General features: G+C 40.1%; 1 protein-coding gene and 1 long non-coding RNA gene across 8 annotated transcripts; both read right to left on the reverse strand.

Moving 5' to 3' along the window:
- Positions 1-665: 665 nt before the first annotated feature.
- Positions 666-7,283, reverse strand: s1pr5b (sphingosine-1-phosphate receptor 5b). 2 transcript variants are annotated; one of them, XM_085912588.1, is made up of 2 exons: positions 7,154-7,283; positions 666-3,200 (listed from the first exon to the last, which is right to left on the reverse strand). In XM_085912588.1, the coding sequence occupies exon 2, from the start codon at positions 2,998-3,000 to the stop codon at positions 1,768-1,770; it is 1,233 nt and encodes a 410-aa protein (XP_085768714.1). In that variant the 5' UTR covers positions 3,001-3,200; positions 7,154-7,283; the 3' UTR covers positions 666-1,767. The 2 variants fall into 2 exon arrangements, with proteins under 2 accessions (XP_085768714.1, XP_085768715.1); XM_085912589.1 differs by lacking the exon at positions 7,154-7,283 and adding an exon at positions 4,135-4,337.
- A 2,078-nt stretch (positions 7,284-9,361) lies between these two features.
- LOC147057062 (uncharacterized) lies at positions 9,362-23,145 on the reverse strand. 6 transcript variants are annotated; one of them, XR_015066070.1, is made up of 3 exons: positions 22,933-23,145; positions 19,977-20,131; positions 9,362-9,907 (listed from the first exon to the last, which is right to left on the reverse strand). It is a non-coding gene; the product is annotated as an uncharacterized LOC147057062 (long non-coding RNA). The 6 variants fall into 6 exon arrangements; XR_015066072.1 differs by lacking the exon at positions 9,362-9,907 and adding an exon at positions 16,770-18,395; XR_015066075.1 differs by lacking the exon at positions 9,362-9,907 and adding an exon at positions 16,770-18,484.
- Between the last annotated feature and the right edge of the window lie 1,937 nt (positions 23,146-25,082).

Below are 25,082 nucleotides of genomic sequence, written 5' to 3' on the forward strand. Positions count from 1 at the left end.
TTTTTGCTAAATATTACTTGATGACCTCTATCAGTTTGTTGCATGAATTCATGAAGAAGAGAAGTAAGGAGTTTGTTAAAGGATGGCTCTCATCAGTAGACACCTCCAGCATCTGGAACGTGTAACAAATACAAAAAAAACAACAACTTGTGGGCTCATTTAAAGTCTGTCATTTGGAAGGTGGTGATATCACGAATAGATACAAAAAAATGAACTTTAAAACAGACGGCAGACTTTATCCATCTATTTTCGACAGCACTTGCCCTTATTAGGATTATGAGTGTGCTGGAGCAGATCCCAGCTGACATTAGGTAAGAATGGCTGAACTCCACGCTGGATTTGTCACATTCACATTTGGACCTATTGTATGGATAATGTAGATTGTATCACATGGGTCTGTGGGCCATAACTGTTCCGTCTATGTGATAAAACACATTTGTTTCCGTGTGGCGAAGGACTGTTAACCTTGAATTTTGGTAGATGAAGAGGAAAAAGGGAACCATATGTGCAAATGGTATATGTATAATATACACCAAATATAGGTCAATGCCCTTACCAGATGTGGGCGAGGGGGCTCACTTCCTGTCGTGCTTCTTGTGGTTCTCCAAAAAGGCATCATGCACAATTTAAGATAGAGTCCAAATAAACTCAACTCCAGAAACATTTTCAGTCATTTATTTAAAAAAACAAAACAATAACAGACACCAGTACAAAATGCATATAATTTACTATACAACAATTACCGAATGTTTTCAAAGAAAAACTTTCACAAGATGAATTACAGTACAAAAAACAACATTTGTCAATGAAGGACCTGGTAGAAGACAACAAAAAAAACTTTTTTACAAAAAAGCGTAATGCCAAACATGAGATAATACAAACGACATGTTGGTTTCTGTCAGTGTATCCAAAACCATCGTTGTGCTTTTGTGGCTGAGCCTCGCAGACGGGACAGGGCTGACGTTTAAAACCAAAATACTTTCCACCGGAAACCCGATGACATTTGATGTCATTTCAAAAAAATGTCTCTGCATCTCACTCGCACACGATGCATTGAAGCTTTTCTGTGGTTTAATTGGATGTGTTGTTCATTTTCCTACCACAGTCCAGCATATCATCTATTACGTAAACTATACATCACACCTCGGGCCTTCGATCCAGCGAAATCCATGTGTTTACCGAAATACATCATCGTGTGCATCTGTGTTAATTTAATGAGAAACCACACTAAGCGTTTGAAGGGAGCCCTACAAAAGAAAGTCTGAATGTAATATTTACATTGGTTTCATCAAAGACTTCTCCAAGGCTTGGATTCAAACCACAGAACCACAGGAGTGCAAGCCAATTTCTCAATTTTAATGATATCTCAGTGCAAATTAGTTGACAAGAGTTGCCTTGTTCACATTTGAGTGGCCTTGTTTTCTCAGCATCTAAATACATGTCATGGTTGTCAACAAGTCAACCAGCGATGCGTCATCTTCATCAGGAATATTTTTAGATTCACTAGCTTTGTGTGTTGGATGCTTCCATTTTTTTTTATTTTTTTTTTGGTTCGAGCCCATCGTCATCATTTTTCATTACACAGTCTTCTTCTCAGCTTATGGATTCATAGTGAGGAGAACCACTTTTATCCAAGAGGAGACCAAGGCCATCACGCTACCAACATAGTACCTCAAACATCAGTACAGTGGGAGAGCCGTTCCATGCATGTCCTCAAAAAGGCGTGCTACATGTCTTCTGTTAAGTGCGAGCCAAGTCGGCAAGTCTTTAAGGCTTGAAGAGTTTCGGATAGAGTGTCTTGATAGGAGACGGGTTGGTGACCACGTTCCCGGAGGAGATTGTTGTCTCCATCCCCGGCTCCAGCTTCTGGGAGGGCACTTCAGTCTTACTGAAGCTGCACTCCAGGAAGGGCATGCCAATCTTCTTCACTTGGCCGTCCCTGGTCATGAGACACGGCCGACAGAGCAGCCTCAAAATGGCTCTCCTCATGTCCTTACTGGTTAAGGTGTAGATGATGGGGTTGAGGAGCGAGTTGACCATCGCCACCCCCAGAAAGTAGTCGGCCTTGTAGAGGAGTCGGGAACTGCCTGTTGGGCAGAAGAAATCCAGGAGGAGGAGGAGGAAGAGCGGAAGCCAGCAAGCGATGAAGACACCTAACACGATGGTGACCGTCTTGAGGAGGGCGATGTATTTTTGCGACTTCCTGGCCAGGCCCTTTCTCATACTGCTCGACAAACCTAACCGCTGGCGTTGCGTGTTGGTGCGGACGATGCGGAAAACTCGAGCGTACAGCACCACGATGGCGAGGAGAATTGCACTAAAGACTGACACGCAGAAAAGGATGTAGCTCTTGGAGTAAAGAGGAAGCACGGTGGAACATTGGTCCAGTCTGTGGATGCAGTTCCATCCCAGAATAGGCAGGACGCCCAAAAAGGTCGCTAGGGCCCAACTCGCACATATCAGCGCTACCATCCGCCCCCGCTTCGCTCCGTGGTACGGCCTCATGGTCACCATGGTTACATGACGTTCAATGGCGATGGCCAGCAGACTGATGACAGAAGCAGCCAGCGTGATGAAAACTCCTCCCTCCCTGAGGAACCACAGCAGCGGCGTCAGCTGCAAAGTCTTCGGCCCGGACATGACGATGTTGGCCATGTAGGTAATCCCGGCCAGGAGGTCCGACAGAGTCAAGTTACCCAGGAGGTAATACATGGGTAAGTGGAACTTCTTGTTTCTCCAGATAGCCAGAAGAACCACGGCGTTCTCCAGCACGATGAGCAGACATACCACCAGGAAGGCGATGCCCTCGGGTTGAAGGCCGTCACGGTAACGGTGGCCCTGCAGCTTGCCCGTGTAGTTGTAATGTTCTAGAATGACAGACTTGTCCTGGTAATGCCAGAAGAACTGAAGATAGCCATAAGAGGAGATGGGAGTAGAGGATGGTTGCAAGGCAGACACGGTTGGGGAAGTCCCAGTGTGGGCGGGACTCGAGGCCTCCATAGTTTCTGACGCTTTTGCTTAAGATGAGCAGCTATAAAGTCATTTTAGTTGACAGGATTTTGGCTAGCATTATGGAAAAAGGTTCTTCAACACACAAGGGGATGAAATGATGTTCATATCTTTTTTTTCCCCCTCCAAATCCAAGAGGTTTTCAGGATTACCACAAGAGGGGGCTATTGAGCTCTGTTTTGTCCAGGTCACTGCAAAGCAAAACATATTTTCAAAAATTGATTGTGAGAAATGCTGAAATATTGTTACAAAAATTCTCCAAATATGGTGCAAAACATGCTGATGTCATGTTATTTAACAATCTTGCCCTGGCATAGAGTAAAGCATAATGTCGTGAAAAAAATAAAACAATAATGATAGGAAATAATCCACTTTCATTTAATTAAACCAGAAATGATTTATTTATTACAAATAATGTGTTGACTTACCTTCACAATTGACTTATAGTGACAATGTGAACAATTACAATTTTTGAGACATTTTTGTCTGGTGTGTTCGAAACTAAAATGAGCCTCAGGTAAGTTTGGGAAACTCACTCATTACTGTCAAAACATTGATGTCAACTAAATAGTCTCTCGTCTCAGTGTCACTTAAAGAACATGTCAGCTACATTGTTTCCGACATGTGCATTTGATTTGAAGGAATGCAGATACAACGGGATCCAACTTTTAGTGTAGCGATGAGGTGTGTTTGACCCATCAGTGATGAAGCACATACGTAAGCTATTATCATGAATTTGTGGTTAAATTGTTATAAGCGATGAAATTAAAGTCAATCAGTGGTAATTCGACTTGCATTCCATAGGTTTCTTTGTGAGGTTATTTTCGCCTTCATGTCATGTTATCTTTGATAATTTGGTGAAAGGAGACTTTGAATCTTTCCTTTATATTATTACCAATGTTTATGTGGTGTGTTCTGTTGCATGCTGTTGCATAATAAAAAATATATAAACTAAATCCTGTATACATTTTCGGGCAATAAAAAGAAATTCCAGTAATTGTTTTTTTTTTTAAATGACATTTACTGTAATACTATTTCTGTAATAATCTGTCTATAAGTAGAAATAAATTAAGTTCAATATTTACCAAGCTGTAAATAAGAAAAGTAACCTTGAATGAACATTACCTTGAAAAGTGTCACTTTCAGATGCTTTTCAGAGGTATAGATTCCAAACATGAGCACCCTTCCAGTGAGTCAGTCCAACTGACAAGTTTGCTGTGTGACTGACTGGAACTGAGACCTAAATTCAAACATGCAACAGCTGAAGGGGCTGGTCTAGCCCAAATTTTCTCTCTCTCTTTCTCTCTCTCTTTCTCTCTCTCTTTCTCTCTCTCTCTTTCGCTCTCTCTCTTTCGCTCTCTTTTTCTCTCTCTTTCTCTCTCTCTTTCTCTCTCTCTCTCGCTCTCTCTCGCTCTCTCTCGCTTTCTCTCTCTCTTTCTCTCTCTCTTTCTCTCACTCTCTCTTTTTCTTGCTCTCTCACTCTCTCTTTCTCTCGCTCTCTCTTTTTCTCGCTTTCTCTCGCTCTCTCTCTCTCTCTTTCACTTGATGGCCAAGATTTCTTCGACGCAGCAGCTCAATTTGTGTGTCAAAGTTCTCGTTAAGTTGCCACACACTGGTTTGCTAGTCAATCATCAGATTGACATGCTACCAAACTAGCATTAACACTAACAAATATCTTTGCGGGCCAAATATAATTACACTGTGTGCCATATTTGGCCCGCGGGCCAGAGTTTGACACCCCTGATTTACAGTCTTCAGTTCATGCAAGCCCAGGCTCGAGCCAAGATTCGAACCCTTGGTGCACAACTGTAAGTTCTTTTCTTTGTCGTAAACCTTTTTCGGTAAGGGAATTGCTTGGAAGCACTTCCAATGCAAACATGGACAAAAAGCAAATGTCCACTGTCCAAGTTAAATTCATCCCTGCCACCATTATCAGCGCTAAAAAGTCCTCCGTACACATGAGCGTGACCCCCATGTTGTTGAAAGCGACCCCTTTTCCCAGACTCTCTGCAGGATTTCATCATGCCCTAACATGCTTCACCGTACTCGCTTGTGGATTTGTCCCCTGCAGGGCTTGTTGGAATGTTTACCAAGATAAAAACAAAGGAAGCTTTTATTAGCTGGTTCCAAAGAAACCTTTTGTGGTACATTATCTACGTATTCTGAGAACATGCACACTTGTAGAAAAGATGAACTCCTTTCCCACCCTCTGTGTTTTGACAGTGGCAAATCCTGCCCTTTATCCGGCTGCTCCTCCTTGAGACGAACTAATCAAACAGAAGATTCCTGCCAATAAACCGCTAAGACTGTAAACAATAGCGATAGCCTTTCCAGTATTTGTTCTTTTATCGTTTGTCATTGCATCTAATTTTACTCTCACGTGTGTCAGTGTCTATCTGATGGGGTCAAGTGTCGCCCTTTTAAGCGTTTGATAGTGTCGATGAGCGGGTCTCATATTTGAGTTCACCAATCAACAGGCAGAACAGCTACTCGGCGGCCAGACGAGGCGTGAAAAAGTCAGGAGGCTTGTAACGAATATTGGAAAGACTTCAATGACTTTGGTTGAAATAAAACTAATGGAAAAACCAGCAGGCTTCTGCATTGGAGTTAGTTGAGAGTATGCAAAAGTATTGGGACAGCTAGCCTCGACAAATATAAACTTAAGATCTATGATAGAGAGAGGAAAAAAAATGACTTGTCTTTTCGTAAATGCTCTTGTTGATTCTTTTGGAAGACATTTTGTGCAAAATGTCAGTGGAGCTCCACATTTTATGAGCTGTATTGGCAGGCTTGCGCTTCAAAGGGCAGTGAAGGATTTGAGGTTTCTGGGCAGAACTTCCTCCAGGTCCAGTTGATGTTTTTGTAATGTTAAATGTCTTCCAACACTCATTGCTGTCTGCACGATATGGTGCGCGATGCCTGTCAGGAGGTCATTAGAGAGTAATATCCTGTTGGGGCATGCAAAGGTCTCATATCAAAGCCTCAAATACATAGAAGACCGTCTGACGCACCAGTAGGAGTAGTCCAACAGACGGGAACAGGACAGGAAGGACGTGTTGCCCTCTTTCATCGCATTACTTTTGCTAAGTGAGGTGTTCTTGTTATGACGAATGAAGCAAAATCAAAGCGGATTTTTTTTGGTTTTTTTTCCTAACGAAAAACGTTTGGCATATTTAAGAGTTGCCCGTGCATCACCACCGGGGGCAGTATTGCTCAACATGATTTTTGGTGTATAACATTTGGGTATTAGTGAGTGTCATCACAGCAGCAGTTCCAAAAATGAATTATTGCTAGCATCACGGCCAGTACTCAACTTTTTTTGTCCTCCCCTCTTTATTAAACCTCATATTTGTCGTTTCCTGCTCTACCTTTTAATAGCACTCGTGTTCTTATTTTTGACCACACACACGTTCACTTAGTCACAAGCTAATACTGGGTGTGGAAATAATCTTGACCTTGACGGACTAGCAACACGAACCGTTTATGGAGCTACGAGTGTATATTTTCACTCTACATCACTGTAAGTGATTCCACCAAGGCACTTATGTTATACTAGCTTATGTATGCAAGCTTTTCCACGATATTCATCCGAGTGTGCGGTGAGGAGAAGGTATATGAAGACCACCTACTGAGGAAAGACCGGATATGTCGCAGTCTTTGTCTGTTATTTGTCAGACATGCCTGAAGAAGCAAAAATATATCGTACAGACAAAAGAAATTGGACATGGGGCTTTTACGCTGACAGGAAGTATAAACCGAAGAATATATTGTTGGACACTGTTTGTAGCTGTTATGGCACTAACACGCCATCCATTTTCTATAGTGTGAATTAAGTAGATGGATTTTTTTCTGGAATTTTCACCACTCCACCCCCAAAAGGGAACATATATTGAATCTTCACCAACTTTGTTAAAAAAAAAAATGTTTTGCAGACAGCTAGGTATTTTTGAACCACCCCACGGGGGGGGGGAAAGAAAAATTCTAGCTCCGCCAGTGCTCATAACTAAAATAATCTCTCCCAGTTTATCACACTCTTCCCACCCACCCCCCTGTAATCTATCACCACTCAATTGTCTGTCCAAAGCGACCGATACGACACGTCAGCCCACACTAACGTCTGTGATGATAAGAAAACATTCCTCACCGTTTGCACTTGCACCGGCTTCGTCTTTTGGTCCATTTTTCCTCCCAGCTGTCACACACATTTTCGTCACATTTCCACAGTGTGAACTTTCCACTATTGGATTACGCCGTGGCTGAATGATGAATCAGTCTGAAAATACACACGTTTGAAAATTGGCCCCGTGTGGTTCCACTGAGTGATGGTGTAAATGCGAATGCAAAAGTTCGTTCCAATTGACTGGCAGCCAGTTCAGGTGCCGAGGCTGCCTTTCGTTCCGTTCCAGTTTAGCCGTAACCCCGATTTGGATAAACAGTATAGAAAATGGATGTTGAATGAATGTTTTGCAAAATACCACAATTTCAGTTCAGGTTGGCAATGTGGTTCTTCTCTAGAAGTCAAAAAGAAATGGCCCATGCGATACATTGCATATCAATTAAAGGTCAAGAAAACAGCACGCATGAACTGATTAAAATAAAATAAACTTAAAAAAAATGCCTTAGTCAGCAAAATCTCTGCTTTCTTGATTGTCGAGCCAGCAAAAATGGATCGCCAACTCAACTGGGCTTCACCGAACGATCTCTCAATGTGATCATTCATATTATGTGGTAAATAAGGGAAAGATAATGGAAGGTAAATAACAAATAATTTGGTATAGCGACTATATTTATAACAACGATGAATCTACAACAAACCAATTAGCAAATTAATTGATAACTATCTTTAATCTTTTTAGGAATTCTTCTTGTTTGATTTAAAATTGTCCAAGTCCTAAAAATTCACTCTTTCAACACTTAATATTTTCATAGTCCTCCATAATATTAGATTTATTATTCTATGTTGAATGGAAGGAAAACTTCTGCCTTTGGAAAAACTATGATAAATCTTTTTGCCCATTTTCCGATAAAGCCGGTAAGCATAATCTGATAATTTATGTTTGTACTGTCAATTTGAAATATTCTCCTAATTTTTAACATATTAACGGAGATTCAATTCAAATACTCATACATGAGAATTTTTCCTTGCAATGGCTTCTTATTTTGCACGGCTGGTGGCTTTGAGTGGATCTGAAACAGAAAGCTGTGGGAGGATGTGGGGAAAGGGATTGAAGCTATCTGTCGGGACCCTGCGGCGATAAAGGAGCAATGACTCATCATCTCATCTCAATTAAGATTCTTTTCTCACAGGAAATGACCCGTGATTGCTGCAATTAGGCTGATAACAGCCAATCACACCTTTCATAAAATAAAAAATAAAAAAAGCACCCGTTGCCCTTTATGTGGATGTGCCCCACCCACATCTGGCTTTTGTGTGTTATTTCACAGAGTCCAGACAGAAGACATTTGATCGGCTCGCTGAGGTTTCCATTCGCTGCTGGAGACTGTGGTTCAGGTCAGCCAACACGCTATTGGTGATGTGGTCTCTTGGCTTGGCTGAATTTCAATCATGGGTGGCTTGATGGGGTGTGCCTGTGTGTGTGTGTGTGTGTGTGTGTGTGTGTGTGTGTGTGTGTGTGTGTGTGTGTGTGTGTGTGTGTGTGTGTGTGTGTGTGTGTATGCATGAAGTCTGGATGTGTTCATCCACCGCTGACGGACAAGGGGCCTAACTAGATCCAGATTTCACATGAAATGGTTGGAGGGTGTGATACTGACACCAGATTCTTTCAGCCTTGGAATGATGAATTCATTCCTACCATGCCACCATCAACACATAATGCCAGACTATTAAAACACATTTCAAAACTATAACTGAGCTGATTTCGTAATTTTTTTTTTTCGCCAGAAAGCAAGTGCCTGCTTTGACTGGAAACAATGGGAAAACAAAATTGTGGCTCGCAATGTTGTGTTTGTTTTGAAACTAAATAATGTGCAACAGAATGGTGTTCACTGGCATTGGAAAATATTTATGATGGGGAACTTTCCATGGGAACATACTGAATGTGAATTTTGTGGATTATAAGGAAATCAAACTGGAGGTTAGCCTGTAACATTATATTGAAGATATATTTTTTGAGGGGGGGGGGGGGGGTGCACATTCCAGAATAATCTTGGTGAAGAATTTTTTGGGCATTTAGAACATACATTCTTATAATATTTTTTTGTACCTGTAAATATGATGGTGTGCAAAAATGAGCCCATATTTATAAATTAATCCTCTAAATTGTATTTGAATAGATGTTATGTATTACGTTTTGAAGCTTGAATAAATAAATTATATATTTTGTTTGTGGATTTTGTGAAAATATATTTATGAATGAACATGAATGTAAACCCGTGCAGGTTTGCTTTTAAAAACATATTTCAGGATAACATTAGTACCAAGAAAAAACTGCAACAATGCGTGACTTAAAAAGTACAGTGTCAGCACAATTTTGCCTCTTCAGTTATACATTGTGGCGTAATGACGCATGACATCATCACGACCGGGAGTCACAAAACATGTGTACATTCATTCGTCATAGCAAATGTTAAGGATCATGTGAATGTTTTTCCAGTCAGTGATGATTGGAACTACCCAAAAAGGTTACAAAAGAATTTTCAACAATATGTCCAATCAGACTTACATATTTTTACAAACATGCACAAAGAGACAAAACATGCCTGTATGGAACTCACTGGATGCCTGAGGGTAATCAGAGGAGATGGACACACAAAAGATATTTTAACCACAAGGCAGCCATAGTAGTCCCTGTGGGAACGTCCGATCCAAACCCCCGCCTCACCCTACCGTGCTTTTTTTTTTTCTTCTTTGTGGCCACTTGAAATTCCATCTCTGTTCCTAAAGAAAAAAAAAGGCAGTAAGAATGTAAATGAATGCCAGATCTCCGCTCAGCATTCCAGAATGATTTGCAAAGTCAAGCCGACGATAAGGTGCGAGTGAGGATAAGGCCACGAAGAAAGCGTGAGCCAAATGGCTTTTTTTTTTCGTTCCCATTCCTTACTATTGTAGTTTTACCTTTGTCCTTTTTTAACCTCCACTCAAAAAAAATATAATTTTAATACTGTGCATTTTAAATTGTACGCTAACCTAACATTCACTGGCTCTCAGTTTCGTTTGAGACTTTTCAACATTCTTGTCCGTGAGTTTCCATGACGACCTAGTAAAGAGTAAAGTTTTTTTGTTGCGTTTTAGAATAAAAGTTATGCACAGACGTCAACATTGCCAAAAAACAATCCTCATTCACACCGACCTGGAAAAGAAACTCACACCGCTACTGTAAATAGCACACCAAACCAGCAGTTGGCACGATTTAAAACAATTTGCATTTTCTGCTGTATTATAAAAGAATGACTAAGCCGCTTTTATCTACTTTTATGTGAGCAAAAGTAATCATTAAAAGAGAAAAAATAAACAATAATTCCTAGAAAATCTAGCCTTGGAAGGCCATCTTGGATATATACGCCGAGAAGACAGTCAAGTTGCTGACAAGCAGATTTCCTCTGCGTAATTGTTAAGTGGACGTCCTTACACACACACACACATGCACATACACAAAAGCAGCGCCCCCCACACACACACACATTTCCTGGAGGCATTAAAGCATTGCGGGGTCAAGCAGACTAGCATGTGGCGTACATCTGAGCCGTGTTAGCGCATTTGCTTGTCTGCCATCTGATCTGTTTGTCTCTGCAGCGTAAATGATTACGGCTGCTCTTCTTTTCAAGTTTATTATAGGGACAACCTATAAATACATAAACATGTGATTAACTACCGAGTGCAAGAATGTTTGATTTATTTTTCATTATAATGCCCATTTATTATTTTTATCCAGACCACAAAGCCTAAGTTTTGCGCTAAACTTGCATTAGGTATGAAAATAGGGCCTCGTATCTTTTGAACAATCTTAGCAATGCTGTGCCTCTGCTAACAATTAAAGTCAATGGGACTTTTGCATTCATAAACTTTATGTTCTTCTCAGTTTTGCATCCGTGTCCGCCACTGCATTTTTATATCCCAAATGGTATTCTTGCAATCATCGCAATATCAGATCAGGAACGTACACTCCAGCAGCTGGGTCCAGTTTATCTGTGCGGCATTAAGTAAAAGGACATGCCAATACAAACCAGCTGTTTTTTTACCTTCGCTGTATTGTATACATTCCAAAGGGAATTTTAATTTGCACATCAACACACACACTCCCACTGAGTGATTCCATTGACAGTGATGATATTAGCGGAACATTTTTACATGTTGACACATGCAACACACACATTCCTCCATAGGCGTACTTGACTTCTCAATTTTCCGGCATTCACTTCATCAGCATTTTTTTTTTGGGAGATCAGAAATAACCTCAGACCTCCAGAGAAATCTCCAACAAAGTTCCCAGAGAACTTGTTTAGACTCTATTCTGTGCCATGCAACATAACAGGAACTTAATGTTGATATTTTTTTCTAAAATGTACACCTTTTGTTACATGAATAAAATTATTGCCCTAATGGGATCTTTCAGCTCTGATCATACGCTTTGTAATTTACTGCGATCCACAACTGCCAGAGAGTTCACATTACTTGGACTTATCTGTCCTAACCAATAAATCTCACAGTTGTTCTTTTTTTTTTTTTCCAGCGGTAAAATGCAGCTGCGAGCGAAGATGTCGTCGGAACTCAGATGTCGAGACGCCTCCAATCAAGCAAGTTGATGCCCGGAGGCTTGCCGGGGTTAACAAAACATACCGACGCTGATGAGATTACACGTCATTTCCCACAAACACTTTGCCTGGTCTGACATAAGTTTCTGGAAACCACAGAGTGAAGGATCCCGAAATAAGCAATGTTGGTACAAAGGTACAAACTTCGCCGCTACACTGTCGTTCATTGATCGACTTCATTTGAGTATATTTTTTTCAACCACTTGCTCACCAAGCTGCTGCTGTTGGCCACAGCTCACACCAGCCATAACCACATTTTTTTTTTGTAATTTCTCTCTACAGCACACATTTTGCGGGTGGTTCTGGAACGCATCTGTGCTACTTACGTTTACCTCTATTGTATTGTTTTGCAATCCCGCTACGTACATTGCAAGGTTATGAATTTTTGCTCCATGTTGTTTTACGGATCCCATTCTACAAGAAGGCCTATTTCATCTTTCAGATTTCCCTGTTTACGGAAGCTCAATTATATGAGTGACCGAGCTGTGAATTACTGCCAAATGTGTCCCGATGGGCCATCTAATGGGCATAACCTCTAAAGGCCCTCGGCTATTGAACTGTTTGCTAACACTGTAGCCAATGTGAAGGCCAACAGACTGCGACAGAGGAATTTTTACATGTGATGGAGAGGCTGAAACGAGCCATTGGCAGTGGCTTTCACAAGCTTCCTGATGTCCCCCTGACTATCCCACTGGGACATGTCATCCAGGACCTTTCCCCTCTCTAAAAGGAGGCCTTGCCAGAAGCAATTTGGAGGGACATTGGGGGGAAAGTTGTCGGACAAGGAGAAGAAAACGGAGGGAAAAAAGGAGACAGCTGCACACAGAAGAGCTCAGTGGACCTCCATCGAGACATAATAGTTGAATACTGTTTATTATACATCCCTAGTTAGCATAGTAGCATTTTAAAAAAACAACCATTGTGGCTATGGGGGCTAATGGTGTCAAAGAAATGCTACACTTTTCTGCCAAAAGGAATCCATAAACAGACCACAAATTAAATCAGCACACAAAAAAGGATTCTAATTGGAATGGCACTGCTTGAGTTCATCGAGGTCAAAAAAAATAAAAGGTCTTTTACACGGAGGCAAAAAGTCCTAATGCAAAAAGTGAAAATTTACACACTAATGAACACAACTCAATGCTTTTGAAATAAAACAAATGAAAAAATAAATACAAATGTGCTCATTAAAAAAACAGTCTTGGATCCCTCCCGGCATTAATCAGATATTGATTGGTTTAACCACAAAGTATTGGAAAAAGCCTTGATTGCGCAATCGTGCCCATAATAAATCTGAGCCATACAAAAGACCAAAAACATGATTACTTTCGTAGAGGTAATAAAGATCAGGGGCCACTTTAGAAAATGTTACCAAAGATCTCACCTGACTGAGGAAAAAGTTCCCAGAGCCTCAAGATACATTTCGGATGTTTTTACTCTGAAGAGTTCAATTTGTTCTAGTTGCATATATTTAAGTCATTAAATGGTTTTCATCTCAAATATATGCCTTGATGTCTGCTGAAGCATTTCCTAAAGAGGACTAACTCCCTCCTCAAAGATGTTAAGAGGGCAGAGATAAAGTTCATCACACTTTCATCTCATCTTTTTTTCCTTCCTTTCTCCCGACTGTCCTCACTCTGTAAATCCCGTCTCTCGCCTTTGACTCCCCTCGTGGACTTGAGACACGAAACATCTGCTCTTGCACATCTGCTGCCGCTTTTTGGACAGGAGAGCATGAAATTGTGTGAAAAGAGAGATGGTGCATCTTTGGGAACAATGTGTTTAATGGCCTTGGAAAGATATTCACGGTAAGAAGGTTGAGGAGCGTGAGGCGCGGCGATAAATCAGAAGGTTGAAGACGGCTTTCGCAGCTGGTTGGGTATGTACGTCTTGTCGATGCTTATCAGCTGAGGGGGCCGAGCTGCTTTCAAGGAGTGCGGAGGGAATCGAGCGGGAAGTGTTTGACAAATGAAGTGTTCCTCATCAGGATTGTGGTTTTATTTTTTTGACAGCGCTATAGTCATGTAAAAAAAACCTAGATTGTTTTTTGAATGATTTTTTTTTCTTCAGTCACACATTAAATGTATTACCCACTAAAAAACTAAACAAATTCACACAAAAAATACGTATTTTTATTATGTATTTTTAAAAAATACTGAAACACTAAGAACATTTTTAAAAAATCGTGTTTCAGTATTTTTTTGCAGTAGCAACTTACAGTTCTCTAACAAGAAGCTGAACAGCAAAATTCTCATGTATGAATGAATTTAATGGCAGTCAGTGAAGTGGAGTTAATCATGACTACACGATCAATTACACAAATACCGTGTTTTGTAAACAAACCATGTTCAAACGGTGCTACAGCATTCAGGTCGACAACCTTGAGAATAGTTTTTGTTTCACTTTTTTACAACCAGCCAAGTATTCTTCTTCTGGTAGGCCAACATTTTCTTTTTGTTGATGATAGTTGGATAACAGGGCCAACATCAACAGAGAACACACAAAAAGAGACTTCAGGAGCTTCAACCGCAAAGACGATGAAAGGAAATATGAGACTTGCATCTCATTTATCTTGAACGAGAAGTACAAATAATATTTTAGGATACGGTCACACTTTTCCTCACCCATACTTTCCCCAAATGGTCCTCTTTATGCCCAAATCCTACATTGGGTTGCCATTTTGAAAAGTCAAGGAAAATACAGAAGGTTTTTGGATAAAAGTATTCCCTGTCTCGGCAACTAAGTTTCAAATGTTTCAGTGCAATGTCGTAAAAAATAAAAATTCAACCATATGGTCCTTGCTCCAAGCGTCATCTCAACAGGATATGAAAGTCTAATTAAGAAAATAACATCCTGATTTTATCCAGTCCATGATTGTGTATTCATTGGAGTTGCTTATTGATACTGCTTCCCCGTAATTGGAACATGCGATTTTCCCATATGAAAAAGGTTTGTATTCACCAAGGTTGACCCTTCATGTTCCAACAGGAAACTGCCAAGGCTTTTTTTTTTTTTTTTTCTTACCTTTGGCCCACTTACAAGTATGTCTATTTGCATAAGTTGAGCTTGCTTTCTGCCTCGGGCCACAGAAGTAATATTCCCAGGAAGCGAGGTATCTGTTAAGCTTTGACCTTTTGCTCTAATGCTGAGAGTTTGCTTTCATTCTTCACATAGCCGCCCTCCCTCAAAAAAAAAATACTTTGGTACTCTCCTAGAGTGAAGTTACGGTCAACTTTTTGCATGTGACCAAGTTGTTTTGGTGCCTCGTCCCTGTAGTAGCCCCATTTACGTCAATTTACACGATGAATTCAGAATGCGTGAAGTGTTGGCACGTTGGTGCTCTCCTGCCAAAGCCGTGTAAGTGAGCTAATAGCAGCTGTTTAAGCCGCTTCTCAGAACACATTCACATGTTCCATTAGGAGCCGGTGGCGGATTGACCGGCTCCAGATGTGTGGCGTGGCCGTGGAAATGTCCGAGGAGATGTGTTTTGTGTCTCGGGAGGAGTACGAGTGTCTTCTCTGGTGCTTTCAAAGACCTGGAGAGGAAGTCTTTTCGCATGTGATCTAATCAGACACTTGTTCGTTGCCAAATCCTCAAGGGTAATGTTCTTCAGAGCGTTTCCAAACGGAAACACTTTGTTGATGAAGTTATGTGTTGGGTCATACATCACATTTGAAACGGACGGATGTAAAGAGCTTGTAACTGTTGAAGACTGGACATGTGTTTGTCTCAGATGAATTAATCTGTGTTGGCAAATGTGAATATTTCCATTATTGGTGCAGCAAAATTTGACTCCCAATACAAATTGCTCCTTAGACAGTTTGTCAAAGCAGCTGTGCTCTCCAGAGAGAAAAAGCTTCTGTCATTGGTGCAGAGTTGCTTTCCGCTTCAAGCTTGTCAGATTTTTGCACCGTTTCCAAGCACATTTTCTTAATGTCGTACCCAAAACTTTAACAAACAAAACTTTTATCTTACTGTATCAGCCAACTGTGTAGCTTCAGTTTATTTCCGATTTTTTTTTTTTACATGGACTGATGATATAAATATTTACTAAACTCATGACCATAAATGGATATTACGACCCATATCAAGAGCTGACCCTTAACTTTATCAATATTTGTGTAGTTTTACTTTGCATTCTGAATGCAAGTGGGAAAATTAATACCATAACCACCATTTTGAGTCAATGGAAAGTCACTCTTCAGTCCCAGAAAGGCCCTAAAAATGTCAAATAAGTATTTCTCATCCGACATTAAGATTGTTCTATCGACTGCCAATGGCGAGGTTTCTCCTATGTCAGGCAATGTGGTTTCTTAAGAACTATCATGTCATCTGGGCTTGGTTAAAGCTGGTGATGTTCTCCTGTGGTATTCCTAAAGATGGCTCTGATCTCTGTGGCCAAGTGCCCCATAAGGAATCAACGCAACAATGAATTCAGAGGTTTATTCTAACAAAGTGGTTGCTGCATGACAGCTTAAGTACTAAATCACTTAAGTAATACTGAACATTTTTGTATATAACCATGAAGTCATCTGGTGTGTCCGCTTGCTTACAGTACACGAGAAATGAACGAGATGCCTTACGCAAACATTTAGATCGCATAAGAGAAACCGAAAGGCAGTAGACCATTTTGCTGTCACCTGTTTTGTGTCCCATGCCATTTTATGTTCCAGCACACACTTTGATCTGAATAATTGGCCAATCAGACTAAGACTCTTTTTCCAGCTGGAAAGTAAACACAGTAAACCAAAGTCGGCGAATGCACGGAGCAACGAAAGTCTTAAAGTGGCCGAGAGAAACTTTAAATGGGATTTTGGAGTCTTTAAAAATCAGTGTTATTGTGTTTTTAGAGGCGAATGGACTGTTTGTGTACCCAAAAGTAAAATGAGTGTAAATTGTACCTTACGGAACACCAAACAAAACTTCTTTGGCACTCTAAAATATTCTTGACATGACATAACGTAACAGTGCAGACAGCGCTTCCCAACTTCAACTCCCGCGAGTGTTTCTTTCTTTTCACTTCCTCCTCATTGTGAAAGCAGCGCGTTAGTGATGAGTGACGCCGGTCATTAACGACCTTTGACAGCATCTGAAATTAAGCGAGCGGAACGACATCGTAATGGTGTTACAGGATACTCGGTTTACATAAAACAGTACTCTCAAATAATCCAAACGTGTTAAGTAATATGTCACGGGGTTCACGTTAAGAGTAACACACCAACAAAGCAGACAAGCGTGAGGTATGTTCGAATGAACCTTTTACCGGTGACACGAGTGACAAAGAGGAAGATTCCGCTCATTCTTGTTAGCCTTAGTTACACGCCACTGCGTCTTTTCACTGACAGCGTTAAAAGGACTTCTGACACCTCGCTGGTTCATCAAACTGAATTACTGCTGTTGTTTGCCCTGTTAGCCACCCTTGACGAACAACATTCCTGTGGTTCAAAGTTTTTGCCCCAGAGGTCAATTACAGCCAAAATGTTCTAAAATGTTCTTTGCACAAGATTGTAGAAATTTAATATTATAAAAAAAAATTACATTTTATGTACATGGGTCAAATTACAAATATGTTAACAATTTAGACTTGGCTAATATTTTTACATTTTTGCCATTTTCTCTTCAACCCTGAAAACAGCAAGAGTTGGCTATATGTGGTAGGCTGTGAGTGAGTATGTTTGTTAAAAAGTGAAGGAAAAAAAATTGAAGAACCCACCAAGTCAATCTCGAATGTCGTCATAGATTGTGATTGCGGTAAGCTAGCATAGTTAGCGAGTCACGCTATTCGGTGTAAACAAAATCTAGTGTTTGGTTCTCCTCCAAGACAACCGAAGCCATTACTGGCCACCACAATGACGCAAGACCTCTGTTCATTAAATATTGCCTTCATCCAGCATAATTTAAGGAAAAAGCCTTCCACCGTGCTTCTCTGGCTTTCTCCTAGGAGATCTTTCTTTGTGGTTTTGGGGTTGGAGAGTGCTCGCGAGGCGTTCGTTGAGGCCCACTCTTTTGGCTCGCCCAGCTTTCTTCCCCCTCACTTCCTTTGTCAGGAACCAGTTTTCACATTTGTATAAGCAAAAAAGCTTTGCCACAGTGATTGCTGAAGGTTAGCAAAGGAAGGTTAAATATGGGAAGCCCAAATTGATGGACCCCAGCAGAGCTGTACCCATAGTCAGACCCTGACCCAGTTCTAGAAGCGAGTGTAGTTTATAGGAATGGTCAAAGTCCAGTTTACCTCGCACACACATTGAACTTACTTAAACACAAAGGCTCGCCATACCACAACAATGCCACAACTATTTCCTTACATGTCATGACTCAACATGAATGGTCGAGAAAGTTCTTGTGCCTTACAGATGACCAGATAGTTCATGAAAGAAGCTTTGCGTGACAGATAAGGAACAAACATACTGTTGAAAGGGAACATTTATGACCACTCCGTGTGTGTGTGTGTGTGTGTGTGTGTGGGAGGGGGGGGGGGTCTTTGTTGATAACGGCGATGGATGATGCTTTTGAAGTTATGGACGGAACAAGCAGTTAGACTCGCTGGATGAAGTTGTGTGAACGTTGGATGTTTACGGGGTTTTCCAGTGCCTCTCAGACGTGAATCACAGTCGCTGGGAATTGGAGTTGGAGAGAGCAAGACAATGTTTCTGCGGTTGGCTATGAATCATTAAGAGGAGGAATTTCTCACTCTTTGTTGGTGCTGTTGCACAAACACACAGAAGGAACCTGCTGAGAGCACAACTGGTTTTGGTTTTTCAATTTCACTTTTCTGTGTGTGTGGCAACACACTGACCTAGTGCTTATTTAATTAAACTTACGGAAGAAGCCAACATGTGTGATACTGAAAGATCAACAATCTGGGTTACTTGAAATGTACATGGAGAAGAAAAAAATAAACATTTGATATTTTATTTTTTGGAGGTCTTCAGGGTGTCTCATTTGTCAATTAGAGTTACTTTACAGCCAGACTTTATGAAAACATACTCCTCAACATAGCTCTTAGAAACTTAATTCGCACCCGGATGGGTTTGATTGACAGGCTGTCACCACCACTACACAGTAGTATGTTACATTTAACATTTGCAAATCAGGAAAGGGTCAGGATGGAAGTCCAAAGTGGCAAAAAGTCAGGAAACATGATTCACTGTACTCCAGGAGAAACTACAGTGTTTGCTCGTGTGTGAAACAATATCACATTTACACCACTTGAAAGCCTTGGGGAAGATTTGTCATTATTAGCATACATGAAGTAAGAAAATACAGAATGTTAAAATTCATTTTCAACGAGATATCTGTATAAGTATTTTTTATTTTTTTACTTTATGGGATGTACAACTGCGTCCCAGAATGGATTGGGTATTTGTTTTATTTATTTTCTTTTAATCTTGAGACAAATGATTAATGATTTGAACACGTAAGCATGACAGTGTCCCACAATTAGTTTTTGTTTTTTAAGCTTTACTTTAGACGAATGACTGTTAATCAACTGAAGCCAAATGTCTGACTGCTTGTTTGGACACGTGCACAACGTGCCCCTATTTGGGGCAATATGAAGTCATGTGCCCAGGTGTTGTATTGTAGACGAGCGTTGAGGTAACTCTATAAAGACTCGATAATCATAGTTATTTCCTTTCTGCTGGAGGTGCTTGTCAAGTTTAGAAAGACACCTGTACGTTTTATAAACTAAGGATAGAGCCAAAGCCATATTAATTTGAATATGTCCACATAAATAAAAAAAATACACGCATATGCATTTGTATGGCAGAGTGTAGTCTGTCAGTGTGTGTTTACGACTCGTTGGGATGCGTGCGCTGTGGGTGTTCACATCTCGTATGAGTAACACAACAGCGACAGACATAAAAAGCGTGACACACCAGTTCACAACACCTCACGTGGACAACTGTCTGGTTTGACATTCTGAAGAGAGGCTAAATATGGCGCAGTATAGACACATTAAGTCGAACGCAAAGATTTTGGTTTAAAGACATTTCTGCTTTGAGTTTTTAGTAATATGAGGCAAATAAATCCATTTTGAAAAATCTCATCATAGCGGCAATTGATTCATTCACCTTCCGAACTGCCTATTTTGATTTTTATATCTCAAAAACCAGTCATAACTTTATATGGACTGTATGTACCTGCAAGCATGTGTGTCTGTGCCAACAGGAAACCCCAAAGTAGTAATAACTCACAGCTCCAGTGATGGCCAGGGCATAGACACCATCCTGGAGTGAAGTGCCGCTCGCAGGTACAGCAGGACCGACCGTTTAACTGCCACCTTGTCGAGTCTTTATCTCCATCCGCCTGGTCTAGCACATGTGTGTCCATGTGGTCACATATGCCAGTGCTAAAAGATAAATTCAAGGATGCAGTTACAAGTTGAGCTGAAAGATGTAGGCCAGATATATGATACATTTTCAACTGATAATATTTTTTTCTTATTTTGGAGGGATAGTGGACTTTTTTTTTTTTCTCTAAAAACCGTTATCAAAGTGCTTCCTGTGTAAATGGAGCTGCACAAACCTGTCAAGTGTCCACAGTAGGGTCTCATTTACCAAGTGTACACTTGTTTTCAATCAAGTGCTTATTAATGAAATTAATAAAAAAATTCTACACGCTCTCCTTAAGGACACATAGCACTGCTCTAAAGGTGTGTCTATTACGGTCATAGAAACATCGCAGACGAGGCCAAAACATTTCATATCTTTTCTTTGTCTTATCAACAAGACTGGAGAAAGATAAAACCCTGTGCTGCAAACCAAACAACAACACTGGCTAGACGGGAGATAAAAATCACAAACATGGAAATTATAAAAAAAAAAAAAAAAAAAAAAAGCTTCAGACATGCCTACAGTTCACACAAATGTAGATTTTTTTTATGACCTAAAACTAACCTACCAAACACACACACAAAAATGCATAATTTATTTGTGATCAATCTGAATCAACATTGTAAAAGCTCATGCAAGTGGATTTCCATTGAAATCTGTTTGCAGCTTCTGTCTGACTGAAAAATTAAATGATTGCCTTTTAGCCATCATCTCCATCTTGAAATGATTATTGGTTTAGTACACCCTAAAAATAAATGTAATAACTTATAGATCTGTAACATTTTTCTTTTTTTTTTTTGTAATGCAAAGATGGAGGATCGATAGAGAGACTTAACCTTGAAAATGGATCCCATCTGGAATGTGACATGTGGCTTGGGTATGATCCGCGGACAGATTGCATAACTTTTGATTGTGACTTGTCAAACCACTCCAGACAATAAATAAATCCAAACTTGACGTCTGTGTGTGCTCTGCACCCCGAGTTTATACTTGCATGTGGAATTTCCGGAATATAGTAAAATGACACTGCAGCAAAAACATACAATTACAAGAGTAAATCCTCCTGGAACGTTAGCGACATAGCGCATGAATATTCACACGTCTCGTACACCTCAATTTTCCATTGGTTTTGCATCATTTTATAAATCTGTAAACTAGCCATACTCCAGTTCCTGCCTCATATCTCCTCAGTCTGCCAGCAGCACTGATAAAACTGTTTAGACTGCCTAAAACAAAAAAACGCCTGTGATGTGTTTTGGTCACAAAACAGAGCAACGGGGGTGAGTTGGTCCAATGTTTTTTTTTTTTTTTTTTGGACAAGGATGGAGTGCGCCAGGACACGTAGAAACGAGCCACACGTCATTTTTGTAGCAACAAGATAAGATGTGAAAAGGCTGAAAAAAATCAAACATGTCGGAGTTTATATACCATACATGGAATTACTGTCATGTGAAGTACAAAATACAGTTTGTCAGTTATTGCATATATGTAGTGTGTCTGTGGGGCGGGGCGTACCGTACTCAATTATGGGTTGGTGAGCATTAGGTTATCTGACTCGTGCTCTTTACCTGCATCCAGAGAGCAAGTGACCCGCAACCTAGTAAATCTCTCAATCATTCTGACGTGACATGTCAGGAAAGCCCGCCTCGCAGATTCATGTCACCCCCCCCACCCCACCCCAAACCAAAAACCACATGTGACTGACAGACGGTGCCAAACTGCATTTAAAAAAGGGATAAACTGCTCTTAAGAAATCTTGAATGGAAACATAAGCAGTGGAACATCTGCATTAGGGTTGGCAGGTGGGAGAGTGTTGTTGGGTTTTCAAGTTTACTCATCAAGCACTTTTTTTTTTCAACATTGATTCAATTAGCCTGAATTAAAGTAGTTTTATCTCACTGGTCAATGTGTGACTTTTTTTTTTGCAGGCCATTTCTTGCCCAGATGGATTTGGGGGAAGGCGGGGTCTGTAAGGTGGTTACTGAACCGAATAAACACGTTAATTGAAGTTAAACCACAAAAAAAAAAAAAAAGTCTCAGCCACATGATTGCATCCAGCTCATACTTTCATGTAAATGTATTATGTAAGCAAATGCCGGACAAGTATTTAAGTGAGATTAATGAACTGTGCCTCAGCACGGCACTCTGGACGAACGCTTGCACACAAAAACATTTCATGTCTTATGTTGCGATAAAGTTACCAAAGTGGATATAGATTTTAGAACCCATTTTATTTAATGACCCTTGACTTTTAAATATGCAGAAATTCAGGAGAAAAAAAAAAAACCCCAAGTCTTGTGTTGTGTTAAAAGACCTGCCCAGATGTGTTGCCAAGATAGTTGCTGAGTGGAAAGACCTGCCAGGAAGTTTGTTATCTATGGACAATTTGAAAGCCTCAGTAAGCGGTGGACATGGCAACGGATCATTCACACAGTGTAGGAAATTCAATATTCAAATATTTCCAACAAAACAAATACCACTATAAAAACCAGCTGTCATATTCTCATAGTTGTCCAAAAATTATAGAAAGGTGCCAAGAGCCACACATTTACTCTCAATAGTACCTGAATTGGCTTTAGTTTCTCAGATTGTGTCTTATAGAGTTTCCTTTGAGCATATTGGCAATCTAGTGTCCACTCCAAAAGCTCATCAATGTATTTTTCATGAAATCTTTACTTTTATTTCAAAGTGGAAAATTATTCCTAAACAAAATATACTGTGTTGCCTTAATTTGCTTTCTACATTTTTAAAGTTGACAAGATCCATATTGAAATCAAAGAACATTTGCAAATAGACATAAAAGATTTACTTGACTTACTTTTTTGATGACTTTGGTTTCCGTGCCACTTTCTTTCCTTGTTTTGTGATTGTGTGCATTTATGCAATTTGTAATTATGAGTCGTGCATGTTTGGTGCATGCACAAGTTTGTAAATATGAACATATTTTTAATCAAAACCAACTATTGTCATATATCAAGCAAACTATGGGCGCACTTGACGTTTCTCACCAAACTTTCACTTCTAATCAACACACCTGCCAATCAACTACCTCGCGCATGCGCTCTAATGCTTTAATTTAAATTGTCCAGTAGGTGGCAGAATTTCTCATTTGAATTATGACTTCAATGCAATTCCACACAAATATTGACTGCAACATCAAACATTTGTGTAATATTGCAAAACTATGAAACCAATGGAAATACTGTACAAAAAAAAACCCCACCCAAAATGATTTATGACTTCCTGTGTACGTTGATGCTGCACCTCTGTGACCTACAGGCTTTAACCTTTGCAGCTTTGCCTCCACTAAAAAGGTCAACAGTAAGCAGTCAACGCTGTCTGTCAAAGGCAAGACGATAGAGACGCCACATCAGCTCTCAAGATAAACAAACCGCTTGTACGTATGTGCGTGGGGAGAAAAGGGTCATTAATTACAAACAACCCTGGGAAGAAAAAGGCTGGGTTGACACACAATAGCGAAAGTGACACAAGCATCACAACTCGGGTTGTGTTTTGTTGTTTCACCCTGCTCCCATGATGCTTTGGTTAGTCACACTGACCGAAAGTTTCTCATTTGTCTGCTGAGGAACAAACTTTTATTGAATTTCCTTCCGATCAGATATGTGAGTCATCAACTTTTAATAGCTCCTCTTAAAAAGTTGCTAAAAAGTCCAAAGGGGAGGTCTAAAAACGATATCCCTAGTTCTTTGAAAATACCCTTGGCTCTGCGCTTCCTGCTCATGGCTGCTTTTCTTTAACATTTTCCATCTGAGTTCCATTGAGCTCGAGACAGATTGGGCCCAAAGGAGATGTAAAAGTGAATGAGATGAATTAAATAGTCGCTGTCATTCAAGCAATGTGTGTGATAGATGATCACACCTGATAATGTACTTAAAGTAAGGCGAGTGTTAAATAGGAGGAAAAAAAACATACTATAAACGATTACCGTATGCAACACGCTTATCATCAATCATCATTTAAAAAGGTTTGCAGCAATAATTTAGACTTCTCAAAGGTTTTAGCGTCTTTCTTGTCTCACACTATTATGAATTTACTACATTTAGAATAAAGTATTATTCATTAGCATACATAAGGTAATGAGAAGAAAATCAAGTGTCACGAATCCAACAGTTATTTTGAATTTATTAGTCAATGAGGCCTAACAACAGCTTTGATGGGTTTGATTGATGGAACTGAAAGGATGACTGGAAAATCTACTTCATCCGTCACTAGAAACACAAGCTGATATACACAGTTGTGTTCTCAGGGGGGACATTCAACAGATCGCTTTATCTTGACCTTGTCCATCCACACATTGTTCATCAAGCTGCATGTCTTTCATGCTGAAGGAGACCACAGGAACACAGTCTTGTATGTGGCCATGTGTGTGTTACAGTTTTCTAATTAGTGAGAAGAATCCAGTGGAACAGTCCCCCAAAGTGGCCCAGTGTTGGTGTTCAATCAAAATTTTGTGAAAGAACAAAAATTGGTCAATATGTCTTCACCTCAGTGAGGATAAAGAAGATGCCACAACAGATGTTTGATGCTCATTTTTAGAACATAAATACGGGTAGATGTAAACTACACGCACTCTTTTTACATGTCGTATTATGTACTGTATGATTCACAAATGCTACACTGCATTATTGTGGAGGGAGATGATCAAATTTGACTGAATTAGCAGAAAAAAAAACAATGAAGTCAATGTACTGTAATATGTGTGACAGTATTCCATATTTCAAGTTTGTTTTGAAGTCAACTATGTTTGACTTTGGAGGTTCCCCTATAAATTGTAAAGGAACAGCGAGGATCGACTTTTATTGTGTTATGACCTCCACCCACCACACCAAACACATGCACCTGCAAGAAAGACGGGACTTCCAGTGAAACACAGATGCTTTCAATTCACAGAAAGGTAAACTGTCCCAGGACATTCACCATGTGCAGGTGCACATAAAGTGTGACGAT

This window comes from Syngnathus leptorhynchus, chromosome 5 (assembly GCF_054491065.1).
Source record: "Syngnathus leptorhynchus isolate UIUO chromosome 5, UIUO_Slep, whole genome shotgun sequence".
In the NCBI taxonomy this organism is placed as follows: domain Eukaryota; kingdom Metazoa; phylum Chordata; class Actinopteri; order Syngnathiformes; family Syngnathidae; genus Syngnathus; species Syngnathus leptorhynchus.